Here is a 20,674-nt window from a genome sequence, read left to right on the forward strand (position 1 = left end):
AATATATGTATTTTTTTGCTTAAAATGTATGCTTTAGTAGTAGAGTGTGCAAGGCTGGGAGTGCGTACCAAAACACAGATGTTCGAAAACCGAGGTATCACTGTATATTACACGATGTACTACGAACGATAGAAACAGTATATGTGTACGAGCCAACTCATTTAATACATTTTTCAAAAACATATCTGTGGTATTATGACATCGTTTGATTGCTTTGGTGTTCGTTTATCCTTCAAACACAAGCGAGACGATCAAATGCTTTTGCTGTAAACGAAAGTTCAACCTCTTCGCATTGCTGAGGCGGATCCAGAAGAACTTGCCACGCGGGTGAAAAACGTTTGAACACATAATTTATTGATCATCCAGCAGAGGTCCAACAGTCATCAAACACTTTTATGCATTTTGCACGCTTCTCTTCTTGAGACGTCGGCCTCGCTTTGCTTTAATAAATGAGCGACTTTGCTAGACGGCTGGAGGAGGCGCTGCAATGAAAGGGGGGGGGGGGGGATTCGAACGTGAGAACGTTGTATTCAAGCGCGAAAAAGAAGGCGAGCTCACCGTCTGTCTTTGGTATCGGAGTACCGGATGATCTGAAAGAGGGAAAAGAGGACACACTAGACGTGAGCGCGTCCGTTTTTTGTTTTTGCGGAACATGCAGTGGGCACATCGCATCAGGCGCATCCATTATCAGGGGGCGGGGGGGAGGGGTGGGGGGTACACGTTGTGACAAGGTCCCGAAATCACAGGGAATCGGTTCAGTCCGTACTGTCATTTGTCCCACAGGATTCTCGATCACGTGTCACGTTTTCACTGCGGTGTTTTCAAACAAGCGGCATGCGACAGGTTTGGGACATCACGCCGTGCCAACACGTGACGAGTCCGTCCGTTGTTCCGGGACTCTGCCACGTCTTGGGGAGGGTGTGTCCAATTTGAGCAATGATGCGGGTGAGTATCCTTTGCTTAGGTACCTCTGCGACCCCCCACCCCAACCCCCCCCCAAAAAATTAATCATACAACATGCACAGGCTAAACAGTTCTTACTTGGATGAGGATTTTACACATTTAGTGCATTTGTTACCTGTTTGAGGAATGATACATCGATTATTAATATGTCCGTCCGTGCGTTCACTCACCGGCCATTTTAGCATACACTTACACAATTTTTATGAGATCCAATACTTTGTTATTTACCAGAAGTTATCTGTAAACAATTGCCCTGAATCGCATTGCGAGAGGTGGTACGGTGGATCAGCTGGTAATGTGTTGGCCTCACAGTTCTGAGGACCCGGGTTCGATCCCCGCCCCACTTGTGCGGAGTTTGCATATTCACCCCGCGCCTGCGCGGGTTTTTGTCCGGGCACTTCGGTTTCCTCCCGCATCCCAAAAACATGCCACGTTAATTGCACACTCTAAATTGCCCCTAGGTGTGATTGTGATTGAAGTCTCTATGTGCCCTGCGATTGTGCTGGCGACCAGTTCAGGGTGTACCCCGCCTCCTGCCCGTTGACGGCTGGGACAGGCTCCGGCACTCCTCGCGACCCGCGTGAGGATAAGCGGCAAAGAAAATGGACGGCCGGCCATTGAGAGAAATCATCAAATTAGAAGAAAGAAAGAAAACAGGATTTTTTTTCGGGTGCTGCTGGGATATTCAGAATCTTCTGCCGTCTCAATTCAATCCCGACTGGGGAATTTGGGCCGGACGGTATTTTCTGTTTTGAATGCATCTTTCTCGTGTACTTTCAGGGTTTGAGGCTCGCACGGTGAAATGTTGTGTGTGTAAAGCACCAGGCGAGGGTGGCTCTCAAATGCGGTGCGGTGGGGACTCCCTCTCGTACAGGAGGATGAGATCATTTTAGTTACAGGCCACGTTATAGGATTGCTTTCTCTCAGAGGGACCGTGGGAGCATGGAAACAGGTACATTTATAATTATGTCATTATATTTCAATTACACAATTACACTGATGATTTTTTTTTTTTAACTTGGCAATTGAAATTGAAACAGAAGTCACAGAACAATTGTGGCACACGAAAAAAAATGAAGTACTGTACAGAACTATTGTTCATTTTTCATCGTAAGAAATCCATCAGGCCATCCATTTTCTTTGCCGCTTATCCTCATGAGGGTCGCGGGGAGTGCTGGAGCCTATCCCAGCTGTCGAAGGGCAGGAGGCGGGGTAACACCCTGAACCGGTTGCCAGCCAATCGCAGGGCACATGGAGACAAATAGCTCCACTCACAATCTCACCTTGGGGCAATTTAGAGTGTCCAATTAAATGTTGCATGTTTTTGGGAAGCGGGAGGAAACCGGAGTGCCCGGAGGAAACCCACGCAGGCTCGGGGAGAACATGCAAACTCCACACAGACGGGGCCGGGATCTAACCCGGGTCCTCAGAAGTGTGAGGCCGATGCTTTTAGCAGCTGTCCCACCGTGCCGCCTATGTTAAAAAATGTTGCACAATAACATCAAATCCATGAAGTAGACCCACTTGAGAATGTTGTAGTGGGTCAGATCTGGCCCCTGGGCAATGAGTTTGACTCCTACGGACTAGACTTTTTTTTTTTTTTTTTTACCCCCCAGATTTTAATGTTGTATTATACAAATATTTACATCGATTTGGTCCATCATCGATAGAGCCTTGTCTTGGTTTGGATCTCGTTCGACTGTGCACGTGTACCTAATAAAGCGTCCGGTGAGCAGACTGCATCGAAGATGTAAAACGAGGTTGTCAAACTCATTTTTTTGCCGCGGGCCACGTTTTAATTCCGGTTTCGCCTCAGAGGACCGTTATGACTTTGAAATCATAAAAATATTTAATGCCCTCATCATATTTGTACACTAAATTTATGAATTGGTTTTGGAATCAGAAACCCAGGGTCATGTTTTTTTTTTTCAATCATTTTTCATGTATTGTACGACAAAAATTCCAATTTATATGACAATTTGAAATTTCGGTCCAGATTTTCACAAAAATCGTGCAAGTTGACACGCGTGATTTGCCTTCACGGGCCACCTAAAGCCACGTGGCGGGCCGGATCCGGCCCCCGCAACTCGAGTTTGACACCTGCGGCGTAAAAGAAGTTAAAAAAAAAAAAAAAAAAAAAAAAAACCCACTTAATGCGATCAAAATGCCAGCCACAAACATGACGATGGCAAGGACAAGGCCCGTAGTCCTCAGCGTCTCCTCATCTATTAGGGGAGACAATCTCATAAACTCAAAGGAGATATCATAAACAGTCTTTTTTTATTATTATTTTATTTTCAGGAGGGGTGGGGTCGGGTATCATATCTCTTACCATATTCAAAGTCATTATGATCTGGAAAGGTTGCTTCTGCTCGTAAAGAAAAAGAGTGTAAGGGTGTGCGCAGGCCTGCAAAAGTGCAATATTGCCTCCCGAAAATCTCTCGGGTGTATTTCTTTTCTCTCTCTCTTTTTTTTTTCCAACTCAGTGCTTTACTCAGCAGAAAAGATGCACAGCGAAGAAAGGTGGAGCAGCGCAATGAAGCGACATCTCTGCACACGAAGTCCATTTCCTGCCAACTATTATTCTGTTTGGTCACATCTCAACTGCGCGCTATGCAATGTACAGTAGATGAATGCTTTGCTTTTATGTCATTTCAAATATATTATATTTACAATCCTTCGAGCCAAATGCTGCAATAGCCTTTCCCAGTGGCACACACTTAGAAAACTAATGTTGTTGAAGTAGCGGCGATGCACCAGTCATGATTAAAAATGCATGGGAGTATATTTCTCAACTGCTCCGAAATAATATTTCATATTTTGAAAATGCTCGAATAGTAATAACTGAATAGCGGTACAAGTGTCAATTTTGTGACTATGCTGGGATTGTGTAAAATGAACTGACCTGTGGTGCCCATGGTCTCAGGTCAGACGCCGACGAGTTCCTTGGAGCAAATGATGTGCAGACTGCAGATGGGCGGCGACGTGCCGAGCGCTAAGAAACGTGCGGTGGCGCAACCTGGACGAGGGCGCCCCCTGGTGGCGCAAATTAGACATTGCCACTGCGCGACGGCCGCAGCGTTCATCGGGGATGACAAATGACCAATTTGGAAAAACACTGAAAATGTCTGCCTCAGGCAAGAATTATGATTATTTTTATTTTTTTTATAAAATACACTGCTAAATGGTGACCTGTGGTTACTTCTAACAGTGTAAATACAGGGCAATCATAATATTTTGAAAACTTAAAATATGAGTCCAAACAAGCAAAATAAGTTTGCCAAACTTCAGATATGAAAATGTAGACCGAGTGAAATTTATATCAAATAGGCTACTGCACTTACAAGCTATACTTCAGAAATAAGTACACAAGTATATATATATATATATATATATAGAGAGAGAGAGAGATATAAAAGAGAGAGAGAGAGAGAGAGAGAGAGAGGAGAGAGAGAGAGAGAGAGAGATCATGAAATATAAAAGTGAGCGATAAAATGCGTGATCTAAAGGGTTAGTCCTACAGATAGGCCTAATCGTATTAACAGTTGTCAAATATTTAATATTTGAGAAATTTACATCCAACTTACCTTTGTGTTTCTCGCTTTGGATATGGTCCTGGATATTTTTTGTTCCTCGGCTTCCATAATTGATCACATCGGAAGACAGAGCGCACAGCACTTTGCCGGGAACGTCCACTTTTTGTATGTGTTCGGTTGGACATTTTCATACAGTTTTCGTTCTTATCTGCACGGTTACACAGGAAACAAACAGGAAGGGGTTCGGCGCGGATCCCTGATGCAGTCCCACCTCCGTCTTAAATTCTTCTGACACACCAATGGTACACCTCACCGTTGTTCTACTGCCCTCATGCATGTCTTGTACTGATCTAACATATTTCTCCGCCACACCAGAGTTGCGCATGCAGTACCACAGTTCCTCTCTTGGTACTCTGTCATAGGCTTTCTCTAGTCATCAATTATATAATATATGAGAAATTTATGTCCAACTTACCTTTGTGTTTCTTGGTTTTGATAAGCTCCTGGATATTTTCTGCTCCTCGGCTTGTATAATTGATCATTTCGGAACATAGGGTCCACAGCGCTTTGCCGCTAACGTCCATTTTTTGTACGTATTCAGGTAGACATATTGATGCAGTTTTCCTTCCTATCAGCACGGTTACACTTTTTTTTTTTCAAGCCATGCCCATCTGAAACAAATTTTTTTACCCCGTGTGGTTTTTATTAATTACCCTGGCGCGATCTTTTCACTCCAAGACTTTCGCCATACTGGCAAACGCGCAGGCCGCTCGATAACATATGCGTACGTATGTCTGTAAGTTATAACTACGCCGGAGTAAACAGAGTGCTTCTCTGTGAAATGTTAACATCTGAGTGAAAATACTGACGAAATACCGCCAAAATGCTCCCGGAACTCAGAATGTTGTCGTTATTATAAACAAACAAATTTAATGCAAACAAATAGCGATGCCGTTTTCCGCAATCACATCTGTGACTAATTTCACGGTGAACGTTGCCGATCTATGCTGGCGGCCGGTCTCGATCACAGTCTTGCCCCGCGTCAACGGATTTACACATTTCACAAAAATGACAAATTTGGCTGGATAAACTTCTCATGATAAAATTCTCATCCCTGAGCAAGTGGGACAATGCAGCTCACACCAAGAAAGGCTGCCTCTCTCGTGACATTTTTTCCACTAAATTGGAAATAAAGTGGACGTTCCTACAAACTCGTAGGCTAAGTGGAGTAATGGAGGCGCTAGAGCAGGGGTCGGAAACCTTTTAGGCTAAGAGAGCCATAAATGCCAAAATGTAATTTCAAAAGAGCCATGCAATGGATAGTTTTCCAATTATGCCATCTTGTGTGTCATAGAGGTCAAAGACGACAGGTGATAGGTGAAGCGTGATGAATTTTTCTATTGTTAATTCATCCGATTGGTCTAAGGGGGATGGTGACACACAAGATGGCGTAACTGGAAACTTATCCATATTTTAAATACTAAATACAGGTATGCTTGACCATTTATGCAGAACCAACACTTTTAGAGTTACAATCAGTCTCTGAATTCTTTTAAATAACATTGCAATGATAACGATATGGCGGCACGGTGGGGTCAGCTGCAAAACCGGGTTCAATCCCGGACCCGCCTGTGTGGAGTTTGCGTGTTCTCCCCGCGCCTGCCTGTGTGGGTTTTCTCCGGGCACTTCGGTTTCCTCCCACATCCCCAAAAAAACATGCGACATTCATTGGACACTCTAAATTGCCCCTAGGTGTGATTGTGAGTTGCAGCTGTTTGTCTCCATGTGCCCTGCGATTGGCCGGCAACCAGTTCAGGGTGTACCCCGCCTCCAGCCTGTTGACGGCTGGGATAGGCTCCGGCACTCCCTGCGACCCTTGTGAGGATGAGCGGCTAAGAAAATGGATGGCTGGCTGGATGTTGCTCACCAATGATGACAAAAACGCTTCTTACCATTAATGTGACTTCTGGTGCTTCCCGGTTTTGCTGATGGCTTGATAATATTTCAAACGTCGTCAGATGAAGCTTCACGCAGGCGTCAAGATTTCCATCCGTCCATCGTGAACGTAATTGAAGTTGATTTGCCGTCAGGACGGTACGATGGTGACCAGTTCTCGCCGTCTTTTATTCGTTTATCTTGTCTTTATGCGAGAACGTCAAAAGGTTCATTGGCAACATCAGGCACGAATGCTTTGGCGTACTCCTCCATCTGTGAATGGCGGTCCAAGTCTTCCCGAAAACTGTACAACTCCCCATCTTTTTCTTTTTCTTTTTCTTTGAGCGATCGTTTGCACAATTAATTGTCGCTACCTGCTCTGCGTCGGACCCTTCTGCGCCTGCGCACATCATCACCTGCTCCTGTGAACTACGGCAACTCCACTAGGACAAACTGTCTCTGCTCATTTGCGTTGCCTTCGTGACAAGAAATAATTTTGCACCGTATGTCGTGATGAGCGCTCTGCGAGCCATATGCAACATCAAAAGAGACAAATATGGCTCGCGAGCCACAGGTTCCCGATGCCTGCGCTAGAGGGTATGCAGTAGAATATTAAAATGTCGCTAGTACTACTAGCTGCACCCAGTTTTTAACATATGCGGAGTTTTCCCTCATAGGTAACGTGTAGGTGTCCTCCTTGTCCAAAGAGTGAATAGAAAACGTGTACTTGTGCATCAAATTCAAGGTCGCTCTATTAAGTCCATGTACCAGTACAACGTCCATAAAACAATTTACCCCACGTGTAGAACGACCAAGGCACAACTGTCTTATCTGAAGTACTTTTTTTCACTACTGTATGGGATTTTCTGCAACTACAGTATAGTACAGATTACTAGTGATTGTGCAAATGTGCATTTGAGGCACTAGATCTGTCTCATCACTGTTAGTAAAGGTAGCAGTATGACCCTACTAATATGTATCATAGTTGTCCTACAAGTATGCCAAGTTTCTCGTATAGCGAATAGTGTACTAGTATATGAACGTGAAGCTCCATCATTCATGCACTACTACACCCTTTCCCCTCCCTATTGGATCAATCCGGACGTGGTCTCAAACTCAATTCACCTCGAGGCCCCCTGGAGGCTTGTTCTGGCCGAGGCTGGGCAGCAGCCTGGCGCACATGCACGCAATTTACACGAGAAACTTAAAAAAAAACAAAAACGTCTTTTGTATTCTTTAACACAAAATATGATAAGCAAGTTAGCTGGTGTAAACATGTTGTGTGCAAAACTACTAATAAAACTCTCCATGGCAACACCAATGTAACTTTCACTCAATGAAAAATGTTTCTCTGCTTGCATCAAGCCTGGTCCAAGTATCAGGGTGCCACCTGCTACGGGACACGGAAGCTCTTTTCGAAGAAGAGAACACCTCACAATTGAGCGAAGTGACCGGGGCGATCGTTTCATGCCATATTTAGATGATATGCGGATCACTTATAACTAACAACAAAGTACCAGACAGTACGTATGAGCCAGCCTGACCGAAGCCGTCCGCCCTGGACACAATCAAGTGAAGTGACCAAGGCAATGTTACCCTATTGTTTTGTTTAGAGCCATATTTAGATGATATGTGGATCACTTCTAAATTACAACAGACTCCCAGCCAGTATGTATGAGCCACCCGGGCGGTGCCACAATGAGTCACCCCGGCCGAAGCCGACTGCAGCGCCAATGAGTACATCGACACATTTAGCACCCATGACTTAAGTACGTGGATCTTTTGTTACATTCTGAGAGGATTACCCCCCCCCAACCATTGTTTTTTTTTTTTTTTTTTTAGTAGCTGTATACACACCGACCTGTCATTTGGAACCCACGAAGCTCTTGTCCTTTGTACCCGTGCAATCCATTTTTCACAACGAACCGGGTCTCTTGGAAACTTACGAAGGGTAAATCCATCCTCCCGAGCAATATCCAGCAATACAACGAGCCGGCTTTTTGGCTAACACGAAGGAACAACGAGCTACCTTCCAGCAGGTAAAACTAGTAGAAACGCACGAGACCGCCTGAGTGGGCGTCTGCTACTAACGTCACTTCCTGCTTCTTCTCGAAAACAAATCCCTCGAGAGGATTTTCAAAGCGGGAGTGACAAAAAGCCACGTACGTCAAAATCATGTTGTGTGGTGAAAAAAACGGATGGGTCCATTCCGGCTGCCCTTTTTTTTTTTTTCATTAATAACATACTAAAAATCATGCATTTCATGACAGTCGACCTTTAAACTACAAACTGTAAAACAGACAAATTAATCAGTTATTAGTAGATTGAATGCAATTGGTCTTGTTACTTTTTTTACTGCGCTTCATAATAGGCTAAAAGTAGTGGAAAAAACTTTGTTCGTTGTACTCGTGTGCTGAATTGAGATGACAAAAAGCGCATTACTACATGGATCTTAATCTGAATATCAAGAAGTTTGACCAAATACTCAAACGCCATTGATTTGATGCTTTTGTGGCGTGTTACAACTCGGTGGCCACGAAGTAGAGTTTGTGCTAAGACCCAAATATTTGTTTTTCCTCCTGAAATTGTTCCCTTCAATGATATTCGCTGGCTGTGCGTTGGCAGCAGTGCAGCCTCTTCCTGCACTCCGATAAAAGGAAGCGTGCACGTCTTAATCGTATCGTCGGAGATTTGCGGGAAATCCTTGTTTAGAAGCGACTGCCGCAGAGTGGGGAGGAGGAAGGGGGGGGGGGGCGAAATGTGATGCAATTTTGCAGATAACCACTTTGCACCACATAAATCATTCACGTTCAATGGTGCCGGCGGCGGAGCCGATGCAACGTCAGCACGAGAGTGCAGCAGTGCGCTCGCTGCCTTCTGTCGCACAATAACGCGGCATCTTTAAAATGTCGTGCAGGAACAATTTTTTTAAAAGCATATTTTACTGCGCGATGTTGCTCGCATCGGTGTCAATATCCCCAAAAATGAACACGTGCGTACTGGTACGCTGTATTGGTGTGTAATGTATACAAGAAAACCGTTGCATCTTCATTTCAGCAAGTCAGACATTTGCAAGAAAGAAAGAAAAAGAATGAAATGAGGGAAGTTTTTTAAATGGAAGTCTTTATTAATATCAAAGGTCGTCTTCAGCCAAAGGGAGCATCTGCTGGCATCTGGTGGTGATATTGGAGAAGTGCAAGCAGAGGCGGTCAGGAAAATATATTTATTCTATGCCACAGACAGTTTGTTAAATCTTGTGAGATTGTTTCACACAGGCGGGGCCGGGATTTGAACCCCAATCCTCAGAACTGTGAGGTGGACGTGTCCCCCAAATGAGTATTTTACATTATTTATCAATGACTTATTTCTCTTCTATTTCTCAAAAAATTGGGTAGTTTGTTTATTGTCCATCCATCCATCAAGTTTCAACACAGATGATCTTTATTAAAGTAGCGCGGCACTGGAGCCTCGTCCATTTAATAAAAAAATTAAAAGTTAAAATATATATTAATTTCTCATTTTTTACATATTTGATTGAAATGATTTGAAAGGTTAATTATAAATAACCATAACATTTGTGAATGACTATTCTAAGTAAATTAACTATTTTACATAATATTCATCTATTTTTTCATGGTTAGTTAATTTTGATCAGTTGTACTGATTTATTGAAAATAATGAAATACAAATAAATAAAGATATATTAGTTTTTAAAGTGCATATTGAACTATTTTGATATATTGAAATAATTGGATAGTTAATCAGAATGAAATGAATTATGTACAAGGACAATCATCATTTTATTAAAACAATCTGACATATTTAATATAGGCTAAACTATTATATGTATTTTTTATGTCTCATCTACAAATGATTTTACATATTTGTCTGTTTAGAAATGAAATTTTCAGAAATGATTGCGCGACCCCAGTTTCGAAGTATTTACCATGTGATCCATGTCTTTGAGATTATGCTGTATTGAAAAAGGGAAAAAAAAACACACGCTGTTGGTGATGGCAAGACAGTTTAAGATTATTTTTTGAATGTCATGATTCAATAATAAGAAGAACAATAAACATATATCAATAACTATATTTACCTCTTTGAACACCTGGTTCCACATCAGGACCTCGGGGCCTGAGCACAGTAGTTAATCAATAGTTAACTACAGACATAACAATCAACATGCATGTAAACTGGCTGACAAATTTATTTATGGATTTTTTTGGCTCACCTTGACTTGTCACTCTTTTTACACACACATTTTCTGCCTGGTTGGAAGAAAAAAAATATAAAAAAAAAAAACAACATTGCTGAAACATAAATTTGGTTGTATTAAGAAAACAAGTAAATTAGAAAAGTGAGAACTGAGTCCAGAACTAGTTCTCCAAATCCATTTAAATTACTATTATTATTATATGACATTTGCCGACACCTGCAAGTTTTCATTCATTTTACGCTGTTAAATCAATCATTGCCTCAGTCAATAGCTCAGCTAAGTGGACTTCAAAAATAGGTTGACGGAGAAATTTTGCATCGACGCTCCACCGACCGCCCCCCCCCCAAAAAAAACCGAAATAAAATAACAACAAAAAAACTTGTCTGGAACTAATGTGTGCGTCACTGTAAACAATGTTTCTCACGGACATTTATTGCAGACGGACGCAGTGGTGATGGTTGCAGTGTTGGACATTTGATAAACTTTTCCCGAAACTAAAGTGAAGCATTTGTACATGATTTTAATTGCACTGTTCGATGTGTAATGTCCAGATATTATGATTTATGAGTGAGCTGAAAGGGAGTCAGCATTTTTTTTTGACTGGAAATGAGTAGTCGCTAGCATGCTAACCTTAAGTGCGATTGCTAACTATTAGCATATAGCTGTCTCAAATTCAGTACACTAAATTTATACCACACACACTCAGTATTAATATATGAACTTTGAGGATCAAAATAAGGTCATAAACGAGAATGAAATGCATTTAAAATGGAATTAATGAATACATTTTAACAAAGTACATGTGCTTGTGTGTGTGTGGTCGGGGGGATTATTGTTCGATTCATTGACTAATAATTTTAATAAGGGAATCGATTCTAAAAAAAAAAAAAAAAAAGGCTTGAGTGGATCACATGCAACAAGGCAGAAGGAAAAGAAATTTAAAAACCGTGTGGGTGATTACCGAGGAAAGTAGTTGGGTATGCCTTTATTTGCTCACATTTTCCCATAATCGACTAATTTAGTATCATGACCCAGTCGTATTAATCACCCTTCATGATGTGCACGCTCCTCTCTTCATTCTTGTCGCTGCACTAGTTGGAAAGGTTGACGTGGGGGAAATCCCAAGACAGGCGTGTGACCTACATGTTGTCAGGGTAAACATCTTGAAAGATTGCGCTCATCCTTTATTCATCCACTGGGAGGCGCCAGCGGCGTCCTTTCGCTTGCAAGAAGTTTTTTTTTTTTTTTTTTTTACGAGTCCAACAGTAAACTCGCACATCTCTGCTCTCTTTTATGTTCTCCTTTTATGCACTGTCTTTATGATTTGTCAGTTTTTCTGGCTGCTTTTTTTTACGATGCCAACCTCATTGGGGATAACTGAGAAAACCGCTTGCCTGCTGCTACTCAACTACATAAAACCTGAATAATAAAAACGTGCGTGTAAAAAAAAAAAAAAAAGTATTTGCTTCACGCTAATTGGTTTTCAGCGGTAACGAAATCGTTTGTCACCGTTTTTGCGAATTGAGTCGCTTTTTAGAGAACGCGCTGGCTAAATTGTTAAATAGTAGTTGGTGACACAGAAGTAAGTTGAAGTGATACATCTTGACCGAAAGGCTAAAAAGTTTCTGTATTGAGAGGGAACTAAAATTAGCCCGGGTTGTTGTTGGAAGTGATAGAGAGTCTTTGTTCCTTTTTTGTTCTGGTTGGCCTCTATTGAAAAAAAAAACAAAAACCATAAAAGAAATTATGTGGAAGCCATTCTTTTAAAATGTTGTCAGATGAATTTGAAATGAATGGGTGGCACGGTGGGTCACCCTGCCTGTGTGGAGTTTGCACGTTCTCCCCGTGCCTGCGTGGCTTTTCTCCGGGTGGGCACTCCCACAGGTTTCCTCCCACATCCCAAAAACACGCAACATTAACTGGAGACTCTAAATTGCCCATAGGTGTGATTCTGAGTGCGGCTGTTTGTCTCAATGTGCCCTGCGATTGGCTGGCGACCGGTTCAGGGTCTAACCCCGCCTCCTGCCTGTTGACCGCTGGGATAGGCTGCAGTACTCCCCGCGACCCTCGTAAGGATAAGCGGCAAAGAAAATGGATGGATGGATAAAATGACAGTTTGTGGTATATTTTATGCGATCAACCAGGTGTGTCAAACACACTGCCTACGGGCCAAAACTGGTCCACTAGGAGGTCCAATCCAGCCCGCAGAACGACTGTGAAAGTGAAAAAAATACATCAGACATTGTCGTGTGTTATTTGACGGATATTTGACCAAGAGAAGCAAACCAGAACGCCTTCCACGGGTCGTGTTGCTTGGGGGTTGTTTTGGTCAATATACACGCCGGCAGGCAAGAGGAACGCGCGAGTGCAGAGAAGGTGATAAGGACCGACCGGATGAGAAATGGATTGTGGGCGCCGATACCGGACCGGCGGCGCCACCCACCGTGACGCGTCGCAAATACTCACTGACGATGAGGGCGATACCCAGCAGGAACAGCACGACGGCGAAAATCAGCCCGCCGATCCTCAGAGATTCGTAGTCTGAAATGTAAAACACAGTATTGAATACATACCAAAGATGCGTACAAAATCTTTTTCTGGCACCATAAACAGAATCTGAGTCCAGGAGAGTCCAGTTTTACACATCATAGAAGTAACTTTCACCTTCTTTGATTCGTAAAAAAAAAAAAAAAAATTGTAAAGGGCTGAGCAGCTATCGGGTTATGCCTGTGTTTGAACGATACCAGATCATTACAGGAGGGGGGGCGTCTATTCGGGGAGGATGTTTACTTTTTCAAGTGGAAACCTCAGACCCAGAGAGGACGGGGCCACTATTTCGAGGAGAGACTTTTGAACTGCAAAGAGAGAAAAGCGAGCCGACGCCGATAACGTCGGTGCCCGTTTCAGGGTGGTGGTTTGATAACTTATTAAAAGTAAAATGGTTGCACGTGTTTGGTCGTCTTATGATGGGGTATGGATGTACCGTCATTTCCGGCCTGTAAGCCGTGACTTTTTTCCACACGCTTTCAACCCTGCGGTTGATGCGAAAAGGGACGAGTGAGACCGGTGGAATACATGTGTCGAGGAACTGACTTTTACCAGTTCAGCCCTGTTAGCGCTGCGCTAGCGTGTTACTGCCATGTCTCAGTGATTTTTACCTGTATGTTTCTTTTTAACCGGCCCTGTTAGCACGGCGCCAGCATTAGCGCGGCGACGCTAGCATTAAATTCACTGTGTACTGTCTTTCTTCGTAAATATCTCATGTTTCAGTGTGGGCACTTGCGGTTTTTACACAGGTGTGGCCTGTGTAAGTATGTACCAAATGGTATTTCCTTTCCTTTCCTTTCCTTTCCTTTCCTTTCCTTTCCTTTCCTTTCCTTTCCTTTCCTTTCCTTTCCTTTCCTTTCCTTTCCTTTCCTGGGTGAGGCTTATAACAAGGTGTGCTCTGTAGACCGGGAATTACGGTAAATATAATTTGTCAACAGGCACCAACCCCATAACCTCAAAAAATGGATAACGGATATTCCATTTAAAGAGGAACTCCAAGGCCATGAGATGAAAGATTAGCAGGCACGAGATGCTTTAACGTGACCTTACAGCTGTTTCCTTTCAAAAGTTTGTAACTCGGACGGGCTTGCTTACCGTATTCAAAAGCGCTGTCATAGTCTGAGGTGAGAGAGCGAGAGAACAGAAACGGTAAGGGAATTAGCAAAACAAATGACACGTTGACCGCCACGCGGAGCTTAACGTCGGCAAGACTGTCGGCTGGAGCAAAACGCACCTTTTTCGCTGTCTACCGCTGAAACTGTGAAGACAAAACAAAGACAAACAGTATTAAAGAGGTGACAGTATTAAAAAAAACAAAAAAAAAACACTAGCGTAATTTCCAAGCCGAGACTTTTTTCACATGCTTATGCGGTGCTGCCGTTAGTGCGGTGCCAGCGTTAGCGCACCCGGTTGTAGGCGTCGGTATACAGTAAGAGTTTAACGCTAGACTTGTGCTAATGCTATCTCCGCGTTAAAGCTAGCTCCACGCTAATGCTACCCCCGTGCTAACTTTAGCCCTGCGCTAACGCTAGCGCGGGGCGAGTGTTAAACTCTTTCTGGAGGCCGAGAATTACGGTAGTTCTGTTTGATTAAGAATTTGCACCTGGCTTTCAGACGTAGCAGGCAGATTTATCAGAATTTGATCATCTTTTTTTTTTTTTTATTTTCTGCATTCGCCGACAACTGAAGCTGTTGTCATAAAACCTATGATTGAGCCATTTAAATTCTATTCTTCCTCTTTTTTTTTTTTAGGAGGGTAAAAAAATTAAAGCTCGATTGGTGTCTGATTTTGTTTGACGATTAAGGTTCTGCTGTTGATCTCTGAAGGTGGTTTAGAATTTACAGTTTGGCATTAAGTGTCAAGAGACATTGAATAATAATCATTTTCACGCTTCTCCCAGCATGACTTTTGAAATAAAAATAAAAATAAAAAAAACTTTCAGTAGCGGAAGGTTCCAATCCTCAGTTAGGATAGTGTGTGGTGTACGAATAAATACATAAAGAATAAATTGAAATGATCAAACGGAGCAGACAGCGTGCTACAGCCAAAGGAGCTCGTTGTTCAAAAAATGAAACAAATATGACTTTAAAAAGTTTGTTCTTAAACCGAAATTTGGGTCAATCGTGAAAGAATCTTTTTTGGCGTTTCGAACAAGCAGCGCGTGACGGGCCAAATCCGCCAAGCGAATGAGCGCGAGGTCAAGAAACGAAAAGTGCCACGTGACCGCTGGAGAGGGAGAATATGTAAATTCACGTGAGTTGTTCAGACGCGAGCCCTCGGAAAGACAGCGGAAAGCGTTCTCACCGAGGGCCGGGGTCAACCAGGACACCAGAGCCACGAGCAGCAAAACGTCCATCGTCGCTGGCGGGGACCAAAGACAAATGTCTTCATTAAGTCAACTTTATTCATTCTCGCACTTGGAAAAAATCGACATACAACACAACCAGCAAATCTGCCAAATATTACTAAAACTTTTTATGAGTAGGAAATATGTATATATTTCAGATATGTCAAAGCACACAGAAAAAAAAAAATAAACTCGAGGGTGATCTTGCCAAGCTACAGGAGGGGATTCATGTGCCCAGCGTGCCTTATTAAAAAAGAGCCAAATACTGTGGAGGCTTTATACGGCACCGGGGGGGTCACCGCAGGTATTTCATAAAAATGCGCTTGCACGGGCTTTTAGTCTGCTACCAAACAAGTGAAGCGCGGACCTTTTGGACTGGGGACGCGCGGAGCTAAAAGCAAACAAAATGAAAAGTGGATTTTTGTCGTGTTTGATGAATAAAGTGAACTTAAAGGAGGTAAATTCGCGAGCTGCCTCTTCTGCTTCTCGCCAGGCAATAACGTGGCGTGTAAGTCAAGAGGGATGAGAAAAAACAAAATCATACACATAAATAAAAGACGGTTTGCTGATTTACTACCGTAATTTCCGGCCTACAAGCCAAGACCTTTTTCACACGCTTTCAACCCTGCGGTTTATGCGGTGATGTGCCATGCTAACGCTAGCCCCGCACTAAGACTAGCGCTGTGCTAAACCTAGCTCTGTGCTAACGCTAGCCCCGCGCTAACGCTAGCATGGTTACCAAGGGTTATAACTAGGTGTGGTCTGTAGGCCGGGAATTACAGTACATTTTATGGATTGGACTATTTTTTTCCCCCCATGTTTATTGGCGTCATTTTATTCTATAATTATGTTTTCCTTGCCTAATTGTTATTTTTGGGGTGGATTGCTGAGGGTCAGCATGCTGCATATCTACACCGCTAAAGGTCTTTCACACGCTTTCAACCCTGCGGTTTATGCGGCGCTAGTGTTAGCGCACCTGGTAATAAGCCTCGGTACGCATAGTTTAAGTTAGCGCTAATGCTAGCTCTGCACTAACGCTAGCGCCATGGAAGCGTTAAACTCTTTCTGTGTACCGAGGCCTGTAACCAGGTGCGCTCTGCAGGCCAGGAATTACGGTATAAACTTTCCAAACGATCATTGTCATCGTTTTGGCTAGCTCGGCTTTATTTTCAAGGGTTGCATCTCGCGCAAATGTTACTTTTTGTTTGTTCTCCGTTCGTCGGGCCTCTGTCGTGTTTTCCCAGCCATCACGTGTGAAATTAAAACAACCAAGTAAGCGCTGCCGATTTCTGCAAACGTGTACGTAGCATTGGGGCTAGTCAACAGCCGCCACGTGCCTGCTGTCATGCGAAAGCCGAAAGGTAAGCGGAGCAGCATATTGTGGGATGGACAAAACAGTGCGTAGTTGTTCCGCGGGGGTACTTATGCATGTGTGGTGTTGCGTACATAACAGTTTACAAGTGTCGCCATTATTTCAGTACAATTTGTGACTTTTTGGCGTGTGACGTACGCGCCTTCTGCTCAATTGCGGTCGGGCCACGCCTCCTGGAGTTGTGCGGTCAACACCTCCTGACAGGGACTGCGATGGGGTCTATTTAAGGCACTTCAAATGGCGCGCGGTCCGAGATCTCCGGTGTCGAGTTCCGTTCGGTATTTGCTTTGACCGTTGCGTCCGCTGGCAGCGGCCCACGTGGCGGCGTTTCAGCGACATCATTATCTAGCAGGCTATTGTTGTTTAAAAGCTCGCGCAGACACTTTTGTTTACCGGCGCCGCGGCAAGACGACGCACTTAAGCGTACCTCCAGCTGCGCGCAGATGGTCGGCAATTTAAAAGACGTGAGGCCCGAGAAGACCCTTGGCGGGGGGGCCCGGATGAAAGTGAGTGTTCCAAAATATGAAATAAATGAGCTTTAAAAAAACAATTGTGAGACCTGCAACGTGTGTGTGTGTTCGTGTGTGTGTGTTGTCCACTCCAAAGATTAAAGTTTATGCAAGGGAGACAACATAAACACTTCATCTGTGGAAAGTGGGCTGAAGAATAAAAGGCCGCAAATCGTTTGATTCAAAGGGGGGCTTATTCAAATAGGAACCATTAATTGAATGATAGAGAGGGGGAAATACAAAGCAAATGTATTTGTATAGCGCATTTCCTACACGAGGTAATTCAATGTGCTTTACATGATAAGAGGCATTTGAAAACAAAGCGATAAAACATTTAAAACGGCATAAAAACAATAACAAAGACAAACAAATTATTGAAAAAAAAAAGACAATTAAAACCACATAAAGTGCAAGTAATATGATGAAAAAGTGGAGATATTCTAAAAAGCACGAGAAAAAAGAAGCCTTTTCAACCTGGATTTCAAAAGATTGACACTTGGGGCTGACCTCACCTCTGTCGTCAACTTCTTCCATTTGTGTGCAGCATAATAGCTAAATGCTGCTTCGCCACGTTTGCTTTGGACTGCTTTTGGACTCCACTATTTGACCCAAGTCAGTCGATCTCAGAGCTCTACTGGGTTTGTTATCCGGAAGCATTTCTTTCATGTATTCAGGACCTAAACCACTGAGTGATTTGTAGACCGGTAGCAGAACTGTATAATCCTATTCTAAAGTTGTCTGGAAGCCAGTGCAAGGACTTTAGGATTGGAATTTTATGCTCTGGCCACTTTGTTATGGTCAGAACGCGAGCTGCAGCTGTTTAATACTCTTTTTTTGGGGGGAGTCCAGTCAGAAGACCCTTACAATAGTCAAGTCTACTTGAGATAAAAGCATGGATGAGCTTTTCCTGGTCTGCTTGACACATACAAGACTTCACTCTCGATATGTTCTTCAGACGGTGGAAGGCAGTTTTTGCGACTGATTTGATATGATTGTTGAAAGTCTCAGTTTCGGACTTGGTCTTTGTTTTTTAAAGATAGTCCAGGTGTTTCATAACAGCAATTGTCTTTTCTTTATTGCTGAAAACAATTGTCTCAGATTTGTTGCGATTTAGCTGAAGAAAATTTGGGCTCATCTGGTTATTCATCTGATTTAGACAGTGGCACAACACCTCAATTGAACTGTAGTCATCTGGCGACATTGCTAAAAATATAACCGTGTGTCATCTGCATTAGCTATGGTAGTCAAAATTAAAGTTTTGAAAAATTTGAATGCAAGACTTACAAATAAATGACCTCTTCTTATAATGAAACATTTTGATCGGGCATACGGTCACGCATGAAAACATGAGGGCTCATATTTTACTGAGTGATTGTTACCGCGATGAAGTAGCGTACAGTAGAAAGGGCCCAAAATACATAAATTGTCACAAGTAAGTGGAGGAGAAGAAACGGGGACGCTCGCGATGTCACATTTGCGAGGGTAAAGCTGCTTCCAGTCATTAAATAGTCACATGCTGCCACAGGCATTTGGATGCAAGATGGGGGTTGCAAGTTCAGGCGACAAAAAAAAAAAAAAAAAAGCCAACGGTGTCCTTTAAAAAAAAGTTGACTCATAAACATTTCAGAAGTGGAGATAGCAAACTTTTTTTTTATGAGGTTCATGCAGCTAGTAAAAATCCATCCACGTGGACTACTCGAAAACGACAACTTACCGCGTTTGAAAGCGCAAATGATCCCTCCACCTAACTTTAGGGTTGGGGGTGGGGGTGTGGGGGAGGCCTCTTCAAACTTTTTCTTTCGGCGCTTCCGCACCGACAGAAGGGCCGGAATGTGATGTGATGTTGAGTCGAGAAAGAAATGAAATAAAACAGCTTACATCGGATTCGTGAGGACTTGGGAGAACGGCGGCGAACCCTTTCGGGTCTGTCTGCGTGTCCTGTTTGGTTCACTGTGGAATGAAAGGGGGGGGGGGGGTGGTTGTGGGGGTGGGCACATGGTGTGAAGTTACACCCAGTCTGGAGTGCGAGCACTGACCGTACAACACAAAACAAACGTGCTCACTTGGGAGTAGGACAGTTTTGACAATGTGGATTTCATTGTAACATTTGACCAGTTTTACTGTTGGGAGGGAATGGAGTGAGATGAGCCCCCACTCCCACCCCCATGTATGAGTTTAGCACAGACAGACAAAATACTCAAATATACACTTGAGGATATTTGGACATGTTTGAGTAATACTGTATACTGCATACTGTACAAACTCCAAAACCAGTGGAGGGACTCGAACCCGGAATCTCAGCAGCGTGTGGCTAACGTGCTAACCATTAACAGCGATCCAAGTTCCCTTATTTGGATTTCATTCACACCGGACGTTTCCCAAAATGGGATCGAAATTTCTTTTCCAGTGTGCAAACAGCATTTATTATTATTATTATTATTATCACGAAGGTGAAGTAACTCCTCTCATTCTGATTCAAACAAGACGCTTGTGGCCTACTTTCAGATTACCTGAATCATTTTTCATACATAGTTAAAAAAAATAATCAGATTACTCTCACCTAACAACATCCATCCATCAATTTTCTTTGCCGCTTATCCTCACGAGGGTCACAGGGAGTGCTGTAGCCTATCCCAGCTGTCAACGGGCAGGAGGCGGGGTAACACCCTGAACTGGTTGCCAGCCAATTGCAGGGCACATCGAGACAAACAGCCACGCTCACAATCCCACCTTGGGGCAATTTAGAGTGTCCAATTAATGTTGCATGTTTTTGGGAAGTGGGAGGGAAGCGGAGTACCCGGAGAAAACCCAAGCAGGCACTGGGAGAACATGCGAACTCCACACAGGCGGGACCGGGATTGAACCCGGTCCTCAGAACTGTGAGGCCAACGCTTTACCAGGTCAGCCACCGTGCCACCTACCTGATAAAAAACTGACAAAAATGAGGAATGGCTGGTAGTAATCCGATTATTTACACCAGATGGTCTGATCCAAGTACCCTTTTCTAGTTTGCTTTGAAAAGAAATACACATTTAAAAAAAAACTTGGTTTGGAGTTCTAAAACTTGAGACCAAAAATGGGCTCGAACGACAAATGGTGGCAAAAAAAAAAAAAAACCCCAAAACAAAAACACTTTTAACAAAAAAGTGAGTCTGGCCCAGAAGGAAAAGATACTTAATAGCAGCGTGTTGCTGCCGGGCTTCGTTCTCAAGGTCTCCCCTGGACCAAATGGACACATCCTTTCT

At 43.3% G+C, this 20,674-nt stretch overlaps 1 protein-coding gene and 1 long non-coding RNA gene across 2 annotated transcripts; both read right to left on the reverse strand.

Annotated features, from left to right (window-relative positions):
• Positions 1 to 426: 426 nt before the first annotated feature.
• LOC133501428 (uncharacterized) lies at positions 427 to 4,304 on the reverse strand. Its single transcript, XR_009795176.1, has 3 exons — positions 3,869 to 4,304; positions 559 to 590; positions 427 to 482 (listed from the first exon to the last, which is right to left on the reverse strand). It is a non-coding gene; the product is annotated as an uncharacterized LOC133501428 (long non-coding RNA).
• Positions 4,305 to 9,534: 5,230 nt separating this feature from the next.
• LOC133501327 (FXYD domain-containing ion transport regulator 6-like) lies at positions 9,535 to 19,386 on the reverse strand. Its single transcript, XM_061821012.1, has 9 exons — positions 19,144 to 19,386; positions 15,506 to 15,562; positions 14,435 to 14,458; positions 14,296 to 14,319; positions 13,120 to 13,194; positions 10,669 to 10,705; positions 10,534 to 10,571; positions 10,381 to 10,407; positions 9,535 to 9,607 (listed from the first exon to the last, which is right to left on the reverse strand). Exons 2-8 carry the CDS (start codon positions 15,555 to 15,557, stop codon positions 10,403 to 10,405), a joined length of 255 nt encoding a protein of 84 aa, XP_061676996.1. The 5' UTR covers positions 15,558 to 15,562; positions 19,144 to 19,386; the 3' UTR covers positions 9,535 to 9,607; positions 10,381 to 10,402.
• Positions 19,387 to 20,674: the final 1,288 nt, after the last annotated feature.

The sequence above is a fragment of the Syngnathoides biaculeatus genome, chromosome 5 (genome assembly GCF_019802595.1).
Source record: "Syngnathoides biaculeatus isolate LvHL_M chromosome 5, ASM1980259v1, whole genome shotgun sequence".
Lineage (NCBI taxonomy): Eukaryota > Metazoa > Chordata > Actinopteri > Syngnathiformes > Syngnathidae > Syngnathoides > Syngnathoides biaculeatus.

Excerpts from the sequence above, each read along its gene's own strand:
- LOC133501327 (XM_061821012.1), bottom strand. The coding sequence starts at position 15,557 with ATGGACGTTTTGCTGCTCGTGGCTCTGGTGTCCTGGTTGACCCCGGCC. Across the intron at positions 14,459-15,505 it reads CTGGTTGACCCCGGCCCTCG|TTTCAGCGGTAGACAGCGAA; the intron begins GTGAGAACGCTT and ends TTGTCTTCACAG. Across the intron at positions 10,706-13,119 it reads GGGTATCGCCCTCATCGTCA|GCAGAAAATGTGTGTGTAAA; the intron begins GTGAGTATTTGC and ends TCTTCCAACCAG.